The sequence below is a fragment of the Nymphalis io genome, chromosome 3 (assembly GCF_905147045.1).
Source record: "Nymphalis io chromosome 3, ilAglIoxx1.1, whole genome shotgun sequence".
Taxonomy (NCBI): Eukaryota; Metazoa; Arthropoda; class Insecta; order Lepidoptera; family Nymphalidae; genus Nymphalis; species Nymphalis io.
The window spans coordinates 10,905,147-10,921,759 of record NC_065890.1 but is presented as its reverse complement, the minus strand read 5'-3'; the positions used below and the strand labels follow the sequence as shown (position 1 = coordinate 10,921,759).

General features: G+C 30.8%; 3 protein-coding genes across 3 annotated transcripts; 2 read left to right on the top strand and 1 right to left on the bottom strand.

Annotated features, from left to right (window-relative positions):
• The first annotated feature begins 932 nt into the window (after window positions 1-932).
• LOC126781073 (ATPase WRNIP1-like) lies at window positions 933-6,192 on the top strand. Its single transcript, XM_050505867.1, has 8 exons — window positions 933-1,250; window positions 2,296-2,523; window positions 2,904-3,076; window positions 3,149-3,403; window positions 3,872-4,037; window positions 4,258-4,441; window positions 5,002-5,247; window positions 6,032-6,192. The coding sequence occupies exons 1-8, from the start codon at window positions 1,041-1,043 to the stop codon at window positions 6,142-6,144; spliced, it is 1,575 nt and encodes a 524-aa protein (XP_050361824.1). The 5' UTR covers window positions 933-1,040; the 3' UTR covers window positions 6,145-6,192.
• LOC126781071 (DNA topoisomerase I, mitochondrial) lies at window positions 6,160-11,972 on the bottom strand. Its single transcript, XM_050505858.1, has 10 exons — window positions 11,801-11,972; window positions 11,308-11,477; window positions 10,720-11,106; window positions 10,507-10,609; window positions 10,217-10,378; window positions 10,038-10,134; window positions 9,708-9,864; window positions 7,907-9,204; window positions 7,550-7,826; window positions 6,160-7,187 (listed from the first exon to the last, which is right to left on the bottom strand). The coding sequence occupies exons 1-10, from the start codon at window positions 11,840-11,842 to the stop codon at window positions 7,085-7,087; spliced, it is 2,796 nt and encodes a 931-aa protein (XP_050361815.1). The 5' UTR covers window positions 11,843-11,972; the 3' UTR covers window positions 6,160-7,084.
• Window positions 11,973-12,273: 301 nt separating this feature from the next.
• LOC126781074 (mRNA cap guanine-N7 methyltransferase) lies at window positions 12,274-14,985 on the top strand. Its single transcript, XM_050505868.1, has 2 exons — window positions 12,274-13,469; window positions 13,603-14,985. Exons 1-2 carry the CDS (start codon window positions 12,443-12,445, stop codon window positions 13,701-13,703), a joined length of 1,128 nt encoding a protein of 375 aa, XP_050361825.1. The 5' UTR covers window positions 12,274-12,442; the 3' UTR covers window positions 13,704-14,985.
• Window positions 14,986-16,613: the final 1,628 nt, after the last annotated feature.

The window sequence follows — 16,613 nt, the reverse complement described above, 5'->3', positions numbered from 1 at the left end:
TACACATTTACTAGTGACAGCGTAGAATCCTTAATCCGTGAAGGCTTCGCCGAATAATTTGTCGAGCGGTGAGGCGAATCACGAGCAAGCATGTTTACATTATGAATAACAAAATTATAAACGAATATGTTGAAATTTTGTTGAAGGATTGATCGAAATTGGCTTGAAGGTAGCAGATGTATTCTGCCGTAAGATTGAAAAGAGACTCAAGCAAGCCACTGCCTTTCACAGTAGTGCGATAAAATTTGTCTTGGTTTGACCGATCAAATTATCAAGTTGTTTTTTATATCGCTGTTTATCGTGAAAAGCTTTAAAATCGCAATTTTATATTTTAACAAGACAAACGTATTTGGGGGGACTTTTACGCAAACCATCATGAAGGTTCTTTCTTCTTTCATGGAATTTAGAAAGTATAAAGATATGCTCTCAATAAATCTTATTATATTCGTCAAACTTAACATGCACCATTTGCACAATGCCTACACTACACTAGTATTGTGAAATTTAGTAGCCGTTTGAAATAGGACCATATGTCAAATTATCAATTGATACTTTTATTTGAAATCTCATAAATAATATATTATATATATTTATGTGCTTGTATGTGAATTCTACCAACCCGCATTGGAGCAGCGTGGTGGAATAAGCAAACCTTCTCCTCAAAAAGAGGAGAGGAGGCCTTTAGCCCAGCTGTGGGACATTCACAGGCTGTTACGGTTATGTGCTTGTTTTTTTAAATATTACCAGTACCATACGAATTAACATAATAACTTAACTTTAACATTTTTCTACAACTGTGTAACATGGATATTTATGAAAAATTACATTTAAAATAAAATGCCTATATACCGCAATATAATAATCGCGCCAATTGGCAGTTCTATAAAACTGTCAATATTTCAAAGTAATTATTTATAACTGTAATATGTAAATTACGTTTCATCTCTTATTTTTAATTACTTTTCAAATCAAAATTTAAAAAATCCTGTTTCAGTGTGGTATTTCTTATAAACATAGGTAATTTTGTTCAAATATAAAATATGACTGACAACGATAAACTTATTTCTTGTCCAGTTTGTAATAGATTATACGAAAAGCAATCCATAGAAAACCATGTAAATAAATGTATTTTTTTAAATACTCTATCGGAAAACAATTCAAAAAGAGATGGATCTCACTTAGAAGAAAATTCGCAAGTGAAAAAAGTTAAAGTTTTTGGAAGTTTAGTGAGTAGTACTTCAAAATCTCAGGTAAATAAACTTTATAACTAAAATAGGTATTATTACTATAGGTACGTATTGTGTTGAATTAAAAAATCCAACTTGAAAAATATTTTTAAAAGTAACTAAATTTATTTTGTAAATTTTTGCGAATATGTTATTAAAAATAAAATTAACAGTAGTTATACTGAATTAACTGATAAATATAATAACTACTTATTTCTATCAACATACTTACTTGTTTAATTTTTAAAATTGATAATAATAATCAACTTAACGCATAAAAAAGAGAAAGAAAATATTGTAAGCGATTACTCTTGTTTAAGTGAATTTGTAGAATAAAATATTGATGGATGGAGGAGTAAACTTCTCTGAATTACTGTAGGGGCAGAATAAGCCATGTTTGCCATTAATAGGATTATGCATTTTTGTAATGCATTTGTAGAACCTGAATTTATATCTTTAGATAGTGTAATTTCAAATCTCGATTAATATAGAACCATTATTACTGTCATGATCCCCCCCAATCAAATGTAGAAATGTCTCATAGTCCATCAAAGCAAGCCATGGAAAGCAAGCAGGCATTACTGTAAGCTTATTATAAATATGCACTGTAGATATAACATATAAAACATAAGAAAAGATCTGCTAGTTTTGGTGGCTAGTCAACATTCTCAATAATAATGACAATATACTGACCGAAGTTACCCCTTGGTGCTACATCTATTGCAATTAATACAACATTTAATTTATAGATGTTTAACCCTCATTGGCCCTTAACTTTATATAAATAACATAAATGATTGTACCCACATATTCTGCCTTAGTTCATTATAGCTATGAGTGGCCATTTTCACTAATATAAAGATTTAAATGTTTATAATTTGTAACTCCGGCAATAAATATAAATGCATGTACTACTACTATTTTATTCTTATTACTTTCTGCAGACATCAGAGTTCTGCTAACAGAAATCATATCTAGCAGTGGTTATGATTGAATGTTAATGATGATGATATATTTAATTTTAAATTTATTCCTATGATTAAGTTCATAACTTTTTCTTGACTTGCAGGCTACAACAACACCAGTAAAACAAGTAACTAATAAAGAACAACCAAACAAATCATCAGTTTTAAATGATACAAGAAAAATCCCATTAGCAGAGTCAATGAGGCCAAACAGTCTTGATGATATTGTCGGTCAAATAGACGCATTTGGAAAAGGCTCTATGTTGCACTCCATGCTTATAAAGAAAATAATACCTAACATGATACTTTGGGGACCACCTGGATGTGGAAAGGTAAATGATAAATATTATTTGAAATGGGGCAGAGATGACCTGGTAATTACAAAATGGTTAAATCCTGAATATTGCGGGTTCAAGCCCCGACAAACAACACTGTGTTTTCGAGCTTAATTTGTGTTTATACATCAAGTACTTGGTGGCGAAGAAAAACATTGTGAGTAAACCTCCTTGTGTTGGTTGACCTCCTAGTAAGAAAAGGACACCTTAGCTCAGCAGTGGGACATATACAGGTAACAATTTAGCAATAAATAATACTTGGAATATAGAATAAACAAATAAATTTGTTAAATGACAATGTTCTGTTTTTATTTAATAAATAAATAAATTATAATACAATTAAACCAAATGATTAGTTAATAATTATATTTTTGTAGACCTCCATAGCAAATGTTATTGCCAAAATTTGCGCAGAGCAAAGTAATTTACGATTTGTGAAATACTCTGCAACTATGTCCGGTATCAATGATGTGAAAGAAGCAGTGAAGGTTGCTAAAAACGAAGCTCAATTTAAAAGGCAAACCGTTTTGTTTATGGATGAAATACATAGGTACTTAATAAAATATTGTTATTGAGGTAATTTTTATTTTTATTATTATTATTATTTATTTTTACATTACAGATTCAATAAATTGCAACAAGATACATTCCTTCCGCATGTAGAAAATGGCACGATTACACTGATTGGTGCAACTACAGAGAATCCGTCTTTCAGTTTGAATAATGCCCTTTTGAGTCGCTGTAAGATTATAGTTCTCAGCAAATTAACAGTGGACGATGTATGGCAGATATTAGAAAGGGCTGTGATAAGGAATGATTTAGCCGTGGTCGTTGACAGCATAGAAGATAAGGTTAATAGTGAAATTGTTAAGGACAAGTTAGTTTTTTTTTTTTTTATGCAGACTGGCAAATCGGCCCCTTGATGGTAAGATGTCACCACCGCCCACAGACACTTTAAAAAACATTACCGCTCCTCACGTCGCCAATGCTCCGCCAACATTGAGAACCAAGATGTTGTCGCTTGTGCCTATTACACTACACTACTAGTAATGATTAGCGTCTGTTTAGCGGTAGTATCTGAAGAGTGGCTGGTACCTATCCAGACAGGCTTGCACATAGCCCATAGGACGCAGCTACCAAGTATCACTGTGTGTTCTGATTAACAACAAACACAACATGCTAACGGTCTAAGTAAAAAAAAAAGTATCCCCAGGTTGCGTGTTCAATTTCGCCCATGGCAGACACTTATGTGTTCTGACTCCGAGACACCTTGCGAACATCGTGAAGTGTAACGTTTTAATTTTGTCCCATGCCAATGGATAAAATAAAATATGATTTATTGTAGATACATAATAGAGAGAAAATCAATTCGTTGGCTTTCGGAAATTTGTGATGGAGACGCTCGCATTGCACTCGGCGCGTTGGAACTTGTGCTCGAGGCGGGCCCTCCATCCTCCCCAACAACCAGAAGCAACTTTATTAGTTTGGAAGATTTGAAAAAAGGAATTAAGGTTGCTATAAAAATTAGTTATAATTTTATCAGACAAAAATAAGTAAAAACTGTTTTTATGAATTACATTGGATTAATATATGAGCTCTCTCTAGTTTCATATATATGACTCATCTATAGAAAAAAATTACAATCGACTAATGTTCAGTACAGATGGTAGTAAACACAGATGAATCCATAACAATTAAGCTAAACTAGTAAAAACAATTTCTGATCCGTAGCGGTCACACATACTCTACGACCGTCAAGGCGAAGAGCATTACAACATAGTGTCGGCGATCCAGAAGTCTATCCGAGCGAGCGACGACAACGCGGCGCTGTACTGGACCACGCGCGCGCTGCGCTGCGGGGAGGACCCGCTGTACGTCGCGCGCCGCCTCGTGCGCACCGCGGCCGAGGACGTCGGTCAGTCTATAGCGCGAGCGGAAATACATTGATATTGACTACTAGAGCTATATAACAACAGAGTAGGTGCCATCGTACGGAGCGGACGGTACCTTACCCGATGCCACGTTCGCTTGTTTCAATACAATAAAACTGCGATTATAGTATTATATGATTCAATCAATAATTGTGGAATATCACAGGATAAGTTTTAGTAGTTTTCGCTCAAAAACTTCCGTTATACTTGAATTGAAGGATATGATTATTTTCATTATAACCTTTATTTTAAAACTTCTTTTTTGATCTTTCGTTAAATGTTGCTCATTTTATTAGGTTTACTAGGATACTCTATACATTGTAAATACGGGGAAAAAAATTAACGTTCTCCACAATTTTTGGGCGAATTTTATTAGTGATGATTTATTTAAAAACTGTGTTTGTGTTGCTTTATATAAAAATTGATTATTTCAATTTCTATATATGTATAGCCTATGTAGATAGGACGATTTGTATAACTATAAACATATTTCTTCATTAGGTAAATTAATTTGATAAAAAACATACCTTCGATATATGCTTAGGCTTAGGCGATCCAAGTGCGTTAACTGAAGCAGTGGCATGCTTGCAAGGTTGCCAGCATATAGGCATGCCGGAGTGCGACGTTCTGCTAGCTCAGTGCGCGGTGAGGCTGGCCAGGGCCGACAAAAGCCACGAGGTCTATCATGCTATGAAGAAAGTACAGAGATGTCTCACCGAAGCAAAGGGACCCTTGCCATCAGTGCCTTTGCACTTGCGTAATGCACCCACGAGACTTATGAAAGATTTAGGTAAGATTTTTCAATAATACCGTTCGTCTTCGACTTTAATAAAGTTGTGACTTCATTATTAATTGAGAAATGTAATTGAGGAATATAGAATATTTTATTATTAATTGAGAATTATATAAAGATACTATCGTAACTCGAAGAGACGTTATAACGAGTTTGTGATGTATTATTATGGTATTAGACAATTTTATTTATTATTTAACATCGATTTTATCACTTTGGCACCATCTTCATAGGCGGTAAGTGCAGAATTCGGTCGTTATTTTCAGTTTAGACTGTCAACTCGACATTGGTTATTTTTGCGATTTGAAATCAATGGCTGTTGAGACCACCAAATTTTTATGAGATCGCTTACAATTTTAAAATAAAACACGCTTGGCTTCTGCTCTATGATCTTTTGTTTAATTTATGTAAATTTGTTAATTATTCAGTATAAAATTAAATATCAATTAAGCACTCAGTAAATATAGTATTCTTAATATGTATAAGTACAAATATCGTAGTTTTAAAAATATAATTTTATTATAAGTATGTACATTAATAAATATTTTTTAATTAATGAAAAGTTATATTTTTCAACATGGTACATATTATTGTGTTATCAATATTAAATATCAATAATAGCATGTTGTATAATATTTATTAGACTAGAAAAATGCCTATACACTGTCATTCATTCACTATAATTACTGTGTTTATATTATCATAGACAAAAAATTATAGAAGATTTATTTCGGTAATATTAAAAATGCTCTTAACATTAATCAGAATATTTTAATTTCAGGATATGGCAAAGGATATAACACAAAACATCGTGATCATTCCGGTATCTGTTATATGCCAGAGGGATTGGAAAATGTTAATTTTTTTAATGAAGATGAAGAGCTACCCTTGTAATAAAAAAAAGAAAAATCTAGTGTCAATGTTTTATTTGGGATAATCTCATTTCACAATATGACATGGTAAAAATTTACTATTTACAAGACGCACACATCACTGTAATATTACAAATTTTACCTACATTGTACCTTTATAACACTGACGGCTTTGCATCTGCCATAATTTTCGGTCCTATGTTTATAAAAATAAAATAACATTATCTTAATTTACAACATTTGCTACTGCACATTGTGCACAAAAATACAATATAAATTTACATTATTCTAGTTGTGTGGGCATGAGACTTCAGCATTTCAGATGCTTTTATTATTCAGCTAATAAACACTAGATTGCTCCACATAATTAGAAGATGGGCACTCATTCATATGAACAAATAGCCTCCCTGTTATATACAAATTAAATTGATACGGATCTACCAAAATGACTATTTAATCTTAAACTTACTCAGCACTGTCATTTTTGTAACATAAAAATAATAAGATTTACAACTAAGTGTATTTCTAGCTTATATTGTAAAATCTAAAGAATGAATTTTTATTAGGTCTAACATTTAGTTTAATAAAATGTGCCATTACTTACGCAAATTGATTGCAAAATTTGTACAATCTTATATTAAAGTTTTCACTAACACTAACTAAGCTAACACAAAAAAAACATTAAGTTCAGCAAACTTGAAACATATAATCTAAAATAAATTAGAATCAGACTTCTAATTATGATCTTAAAACTTCAGGAACAGATTTCTTTTTGTCCATAATAATTATTATCAATGTATAAAATAAACATGAATTTTAATTCTGGTCAAAAATTCATAAAAATAAATAATGATAATATTAAGAAATGGATGTATAATGTGGAACGTTTGCAGGTATGAAACATAGTATAGTATAGAATATCTAATGCTATATATAAAGTATAGCTAATGCTAAAGTTAAACTTAGAAAACATAGTCCGGTCCGGCCATGTCAATCGCCCATCGAAATTTATCACGCTGAGTTTTGTTGTAGATCTTTTCAATAGGCACACCGTGTTTTTTACACCTGTAAAGATAATATAAAATTAAACGTTTTAATTCACTTACTAACCTTTAAGCATTGAAAAATCAAATGAAAAAATGGTGTCGGACCAAAATATGATTTACTTTAGATTAAATCTAGTCTATTTATGCCCATTGCAGTGTTATATTAAAACTGTTCAAACATATTTGCAATGTTTTTTTATATAAAACAAATATAATTATAGTAACTCTATATAATGTCTATAAATAATTTATGTAAAATGAAATATTTTTGAATTACAAAATTTATCAAATCATCTAAAAGCTACATTTTACAACGCAGTGCTTGTAAAGCTGCGGCGAAATCTAGTCTATAATTTATTTGATGATATTTTGTTCACTTACCATGATACTGAAATACGAGGGTCAAGATAGTTGAGCTTAGAAGTGCCAAGAGCAATTGTTTTGTTTTCATCACGGTCGGTTTCTTGAAGTTCTAATTTCTTTAATTGCTCCTTGAGGCGCTCGAGAGCCTTTTTCTTTTTATCACATGCTAACTTTTCTTTGACTGAACCTCTTTTAGCAGCTTTAGTTGCATCTCGATAATCTGCCTCTGCTTCATCCACTTGATCTCTTTTAGTTTGAATTTTTTCTTTCAAAGCTTCCATTGACTTAGAATGACCTACGAGTTTAAAATTAACCATTTAATCATAAATTTTTATTGTTATAAAGGAAGTTTAATTAATAATATATTTACTTTACCTTTAGGCACAGCACGTTGATGGTTGCAAAGTATAGCGACAGCTCTGTTTGCTCTGTTATATGCTAATATTTTTTCTGGTATTGAGGCATCTGGATCTGTTAGTTCTTCTAATTGTTTTTGTAATGTTATTGATGCATTATAGGTACGGAAGACCTTGGCAGTCAATCCAGGCATCAAATCTTTTAAATGTTCATTTAATGTTTGAGTGTTTAATCTATCAAATAGATCATCACTGCCTTTTTTATGCTCCATAAAAATTTCAAGGTTCTTAAACACCCGTTTTTCAACAGGCACCTCATTGTAATATCTAATAGAATCTTTACCCAAAAAATCAAAGACAACAACATATTCCTTCCCATCTTTTTCCTTATGTAACTCAATGTGTTCCACACGGAGAGAACAACAACCAACTGTGTCTGCTTGATCATCATCTTTTTCATTACCAGCTCTCAATGCCAATCGATCAATAAAATAAAGTGCAACAGCCCGTTGTCGGACACGCATTTCTTTTGCCTTCCAATCTGCTCGATATGTGTCTCTTATTTTATCAATACTCTTATGTAGGTGTCTAGCAGTCTCATACTTTTGCCAATCCTTTTCACCTTTTAATTTTGAACTAGGATTTAACATGACATATTTGGCTTGGCTTTGTACATTTTCAGTCCAAGATGCCAACCAAGTCACAGTATTATCATGTCTGACTTCTTTCCATTTGTGCCCTGCTGGTGGTTTAGGTATTTTACTATCTTTAGAACAATTAATAAGAACATCTTCAGGCATGACACGCCTCTTTAACATTCCCATTTTTGGGTGCTCTCCTCTTCCTCTAAATAAACCGGGGGGTTCTATTCTAAAATTGCCAATTTTTTCTTTATGTCCATCTATTATACAAAAACCATATTCTTTTTGGATTTCTTCATTTTTCGCTTTAAGGGCAGCTTTTTCTTCTTTTGTTCTATTTTTATTCTTTTCCGAGACACTTTGGAAATAGGCTTGCATTTCTTTGAAATCACATTTTGCGAGATCTTTTATAAGTTTAGTCTCCTCATGTGTCATCACTTTACGCCAATCTCCAAAAAAGTTATTATTAAATGTGGATTTCGTAGTGTATTCGTGATCTAACATACGTGCATAAAATCCAGCAACTTCTTCACTATCCTGCGAAAGCTTCACAACCTTTCCATCATAGCGGAATTTCACTGTATCAGGTAATGGTTCATAAGCTGGTGCAAACAATGGTCCTTTATGTTCAAGGAAATGCCATTTTGTACCATCTTCTTTTTTAGATTCTTCCCACCTAAGAAAAAATCATTTTTATAAACTTCGTATTTCTAAAGAATATTATAATTAAAAAAAATATATTTATTTGTTAATGATGTTAATCACCTTTTGCGAAAAACTCTAATTTGGCGTACAGTTCGAAAATTCTCAAAAGTTACTTTCAAAACTGATTTAAAGTTGAATAAATTTACACCAATAAAGAAAATCATGTTATATTTAGCCAAACATAACCTCAAAATTATGTCATGTCAGGTTAGCATCAATTGTTTGAAACTTCGAAAGACAAGAAGCGCCATCTTTTGCTACTTTTGAAAACGCACTGTAGTATTGCTATAGTAAAATAAATTTTAGTATTTTTTTTTTTACAATTCTTACAGTAAATAATACATTTTTTGTGCCAGTTTGACTGTTAATACTGTGTAAAACTAATTCTTTAAAAAACTGAATTATTGAAAATTCAAGAAATATTTAATTTGTTGTTAAAATAGATAAGAATACAAAGTTGTTTTTTCTACTAACCACTTCCAAACTTCTGGCTCTTCTTCCTCTTTTTTCTTTCTCTTAGTGGGACTGGGATTTTCATCTGCTTCAGTCTTAATACTCTTGTTAGCTTTTCTTTTTTCTGCCTTCTTTTTCTTCTTACTTGGTGCCTCTTCTTCCTCGTCATCATAAATTTCTTAAAGATAAGATGTTTATGTTTTTTAACACATTTGAATAATCTTTTATAGGTACCGAAACAATTTTAATTCAGTAAAGACATTTATACTAATACTTATATATTTTAATTATAATGAAACTAAAACAAGATATTGGTGTTAGGAAAACCAAGGGATTTTATTGTATATTCACCTTTCTTCACCTTCTTTTTTGACTTCTTACGCTGAAGTAATGGTGTTTCTTCTTCACTTTCACTAGCAGCTCGCTTTTTTGATGCCATGCGTTCTAACTGAAGTGGCATATACATTTTATATAAATATTTATTTACATTTGTACAATATAGCTGACAAATTATTTTAAAATTATATTACCAGAGGAACATCTTCTTCACCCTCAGAGGCGCTCTCTTCATCAGGAGGTAATTCAGAGAGAGGTTCATCTTTAAACTGTGACATTGAGTAATCACATGATGAAACTGTCGTATTAGCACCATCTATTTCTTCTTTTACTTCAGGTTTTATATCCACTTCTATCTGCAATTTATATCATACTTTAATTATGTTAATTATTATACTTTAACCTACGGTGGTTATAATGATTTATATAAATACTTTTTATTAAACAACATAAGTTAATAAATATTTATTAATTGATTGATTACCTCTAGACTAGGCCCCTGTTTTGTGGAATAATCATCAAAATCAGGTTCAATTTTAATTTTTTCTTGCTTTTCACTGTTGTATTTATCTTTGAGTTTGCTGGAGCTGTCCAAAATAAAATATTGCATAATTAATCATACAAATTATAAATGTAATTTGTATATAAAATATTGATATATGAAACAAATTATGAATTACAAAAATTTGATAACTACCTGTGCTTGTCTTTAGAACTGGAGTGTTTGTCTTTATCACTACGGTGTCTGTCTTTATCACTTTTGTGGCGATCTTTCTCATCCCTTTCTTTATCTTTATCCTTTGACTTATGTTCTTTATCTTTTGATGAAGAGTTCTCCTTTGAAGAGGAAGACTTCTTGTCACCATCACTTGATTTGTGTTTTTCTCTGTCACTTTTATCTTTGTCTCGATGCCGGTCCTTGTCACTACGGTGTCTATCCTTGTCCTTGTCACTCCGATCTTTTTCCTTGTCTGAACGCTCTTTCTCCTTATTCTTTTCACGATCTTTATCACGCTCTTTGTCTTTGCTGGATGATTTATGAGAGCTGCTATGATTTTTGCTACTTGAGTGCTTGTCTTTATCTCTAATAAAAAAATATATAAATAATTAAATTGTTTTTTAAAATATACTTGCATTTGATAAAAGGTAGTATTCGGCTGTCACTATACTATAGCAACATATATATGTTGCTATAGTATTTTTTAATTTTTTTTATTAGTAATAACACTTTACTGTATTTTAATTTTCGAGACATATTTAAGAGAAGTTTCTAGAGATAAGTAACCTATTCGAACTGCTGCTATGTTTGGAAGAACTTTTGTGGTCCCGGTCTCGATCTTTGTCACGATGCTTGTCTTTGCTAGAAGACTTGTGGCTGCTCTTGTGCTTCTCGGAGCTACTGTATCCATTGTGGATGCCGTTCACGTGTTCATTTTTATTTCCATTTACCTTTCCCTGAGAATAAAATTGCAACGTGATTTAGTTCACGCGTAGCTATATATGTAAATATACATTTATTAATTTAAAAATATAGGCAAATAGAATTGTACGTTAAGGTAACAATTATATAATAAATTAAAAGCAATAAAATCACTTTAACGCGAAGCCTGGCTTCTTTCTCATGCGAGAACTATAGCAGACGCCATATTGGGACTTAGAAAATTTTTGCTTTGTAGTATGCAGGATCACTAGTAAACAGATTGATAGGAACATTATTAACAAACAACAGTAAAATAAAAGAAAACTGAATTTAAAATATAATTCATCTGAGTACTTACAGAATCGCAATCATTATCACTTGCTGGATTTTCAACGCTCATTTTGCCTACGTATAACGCGGTTTGCTCGAGACACGTCTGAGATTACATGAGGATTGGGGCCGGTCGACCGAACGCAATTTTTCGAAGTGCCGCGATGTGACGAATGCGCATGCGTCGCTCGCAAATGGCGACAACTTCGGGTGAAGTAGTTCAATGTTCTCATTAGTTGCCAACTTCAGCTTACATCTTTAAATTTAGTAATATTTTAAATCAAATATATTTTTACAGTATAAAAATATTGAGAGAAATCAATTTTAAAAATATATATCATATTCGTTAGATAAATTTCTTTTCATCATAAAAATACGTTATCTCAGGCTAAGGCTAACTACGTACTTTTTGTAAGGTGTTGAGCCTCATATTACACTCTGTGGCGATATATATCAAAGTCACTTAGCATTTCAATAAAAAAACATAATGTCATCGTTGAATTGAGAATTTCATAAGACAGAAACATAATTCATTTATTTCGTATTATTTTTTCGCAATTGATGTATTCTTACTGAAAGTGAATAAAAATCTAATTTAAATATATATATACATGTATATTTTTTACTTCTCACCTTAAACCAATAATTCAAAAATAAATAAATAATAGAAATGAATGATGTGTCATCAGAGAACCATGAAAAAGTTAGCGAAGAACTTAAATCAACGGAGTTGCGTTCTCATTCCAATGTAGTAGCTGCTCATTACAATCATCTTGAAGAAAAAGGCTTAAAAGAGAGATTTAATTCGCCAATTTTTTATTTAAGAAATTTCAATAATTGGGTCAAAAGCGTTCTTATACAAGAACACACGGATAAAATACGTGAAAAAGATTACGGTAGACCATTACGAATACTTGACATATGCTGTGGTAAGGGTGGCGATTTAAGTAAATGGCAAAAAGCACGGGTAGAACATGTAATTTTTGCTGATATCGCGGAGATCTCAATTCAGCAATGTAAAACGCGATATGAAGATTTACGCCGACGCTTAGGACGATTGTATACTGCTGAATTTATAGCTACTGATTGTACTAAAAATACACTAAGAGATAAATACAAAGACCCTTCAATTAAATTTGATATTGCAAGCTGCCAATTTGGATTACATTATAGCTTTGAAAGTTTAGGGCAGGCACGTCGTATGCTATCAAATATATCAGAATGTCTTAAACCAGATGGATATTTCTTTGGAACAATACCAGATGCATATGAAATCATTTCAAGATCAAAAAAATCACCAAATGGATCTTTTGGGAATAGAATCTTTAATATAAAATTGCTATTTAACCCTGAAAATGGTTACCCTCTGTTTGGTGGGAAGTATGATTTTCATTTAGAAGGTGTTGTAGATTGTCCAGAATTTTTAGTAAATTTTGAACTGTTTGTTAAATTGGCTAAGGAATATGGTTTAGAATTGGTATATAAGGTTGGATTTGCTGATTTCTTTAAAGATTTTTCAGGAAAGTATAGAGATTTATTGCAAAGGATCAAATGCTTTGAGAGTTATCCTGCAACAGCCAATAGAGAATTGATTGGTGAGGAAAAAGATTATGAACATGCAAAAGAATATATGGCTAACAAGCCAGATAAAACTGACAATGTTGGCACAATGAGCCAGTGCGAATGGGAAGTTGCTAGTAAGTTTTAACAAAATTAGAAATGTATACTAGAATTTCAGTTTTCTTTAATATTATGAAGATTTAGTAATGCAATCAATTGTTTAAGGAATGAGCATGGTTCATATTAAAACATGTTTTGTTTTTTTTTCAGCTATTTATTTAGCATTTGTATTGAAGAAATGCAAATCAACTTGGGATTCAAATGGGAAACAAGTATTTGTAACTACAACAAAAACTGCACCCTCAAAATAATGTTGAAGTATTATTTAGTATTATATACTGAATGAATTAGGATATATGAAGGTTTATATACTAAATTAAGCCTTATAATTTTTTTTAATATAATAAAGTTGAAAATGTTTACAATATCAAAATAAACAAGGCTGTTGAAATGAAATCTAAAAAACTTATAATATATAAAATTGTTGCTAGAAAAAAATAGTTAATACTATGCTGATTCTGCAAACTGTGTTAATAATAATAATAATTTTTAATACCTGTTTGACTGATGAAATAAATTATACAACTTATAAATAAAATTGATACCTCAATATCATTAATACATTTTACTTTTATTAGTAAAGAAACCTTATTTATCAAGCTACCAGATGTCCAGTTTTCATTCAGGGAGATTAGTTTTTATGTTTCATTTGAGTAAATAATAAAAGGGGACCATGGAGCATCCGATATTTTCTAAATTCTTACAAACATTTTTTTTGTCATTTATCCAAATGTACCTTGGTCTACCTAAATGCCTATATTTGTTTTAATCAATTTTAAAGGGTCAGAATTTTTAAAGTATCTTATTATTATATAAACTTATTTATTTAATTGTAAATTTAAAGGAATTTATTTTATCACTTTATTTTCAAAACCCTATTGAAAGTTTAAAATAAAATCAATACCTCCGATAATGTAAGAGGTATTGATGAATACATAAATGTAATTATAAAATGCAGTACTTTAAATATGTAGTAGTAGAGTGAAATTTCGAAGTTGATATTATGTGTGCTCTAGGTTCCTATTTTGTTCATTTTTTATTTCAATATATTTTTCATTTAAGATCATAAAATACGATGTTTAACATTTTTAATCTCGAATTTGTTCAGACTGATAGTAATATTCTTATTTTTTAATTTTATTTCATCAATAATAACCAGATAAAGAATTTTATTATTTTTCTTATTTGAAAGAATATATCGCAAACAGGGCAAAGCTTCCATTTACAAATTTAGTTTTAAGATTATATTCAAATTCAACTCAAGTCTGTTATAATTGTAATAAAATTTTATATAAATATGCGTGTAATCTTATTTTAGCAAGGAAAATTAAAAAAAATTGAAAATGCTCTCAAGGCCAATTTTGATGAAAATAAAATTGCATAATTATATATTTTTTCGAATTACTTTCCCAGTTGGAACATGTTTAACCTGTGGTATTATTGCAACAGATAGTGTTTCTAATGTACTATTTTTTAAGAAACTGCAAATTTATTCATAATTTAAAATTTATATATATAGGTATGTGTAGGTACACTGACAATATTATTATTTTAGCAACTATTAAAATTGTTTGACATTATGCTCGACTTTAACTTCATAAAGTACTATTATAATATTCAACATCATATCGTCATAATAAGGTAATATAAAGTGTTTATTACCTCTCCAATAAGGCTAACATGCCGTATTGCCAAACACAAATATTCAGTAAACTTGTAGCTCATTGCTAGCCATTCGAATGGCTACTTCATTCGTATTTGGTATATTATTATCATCCTTACACCTCTTCGCGTTTTATTCTAGATACTTACCCTGTACTACTTATTTTTAATCGATTCATTTATGGTTGTAGGCCTTGTAGCGGTGGCACTGCTCACACTAGGCAATAGAAGTTTATTAAAATGTTTTTACTTATAAAGTCTGGATGGATTTCCCTAAAGTGTTTAATAAAAAAAATAGCTGTTTAAGAATTTAAGATCTTGGATTCTTCATAGTTCAGATGTTTTTTGTGTCTCGCCATCAAAGTATTCCATATAATTTTCTAAAATAATCCTAGCTAAAATAAAATACAGTATTTCGTGTTTTGCATAAAACACTAGCAAATGTAGCTTCAGAAATATAAAAATAGACTTTTCAAGGTTTAAGTGCATAATTTACATTTTTCAACGGAAACAATCTTTAAAATTGGTTTTAAATTTTAAGTGACGATTCAGCGACGGTTGGTTAATGACTTCATTCTCGAAATTCAAATATCTTAAAGCAAATATTAATTATTTGAATTACTAGCGATGAGCTGTAACTTTAGTTTTGGTAAATGAGCTTCTAAGTGAAAAATCATAAAGTATAAAAAAACCTATCTTGTATTTAAGTAAAATATGCTTAATAATAAAGAGTAAGGCTAGTCGAATGTTGAGTTTAGTCGGTTTTGAGTTTAGTCGGGATATGATGGTCTTATTGTTGGCCCTAAAATAATGTTTAGAGATATTTTTAAATCATAAATTAAATCGTGCATCATTATAACACCGTCATAAAGTCAATCTTGTCGCGAACCTTGCCCTAGTGAAGTATCAACTGGCGATGACGGAGTCGCTTTTTCTGAACTACTGAATATTTCTGAGGAAATTTTGCAATTTGAAATTAGTAAATAATCTGGTGGGTAATTTTAAACATTTTTTCGCTGCTGGTAATGTATGAAAAAATAAAAAAGGCTTTAGCTTTTTTAAGGCTTTGATCAATATATTTTTATAATTGATACATGAGCGTGCCGCATTAATCAGCTGTTTTTTAATACTCCAAAATTAGAGCGTTATGTGATACCTGTCGGTATATTACAAGAGGCTGTCCCTACAAGTACTAGCATATATGTATTTATATATACACCACATTACTTCCATATTAAAACTGAAATCAAATAAATAACGCCACCTAAATAAATAACAATCAATTAAGCATCGGACCCAGGGCCTTACCAATTACTTATTCACACGTCAATCAAATAATAAATTGAATTACATTTCTTATTTATAATAGAAACTTTTTAGAGGTACTCAGAGGTACATTAAAATAGTTAGAATGGGGACATGATTTTATACTAATAGTCTTTAATTAAAATGAAGGGCATATTATGCTACGCGGCTTGCAGGAATGGCAATTTTTTTCA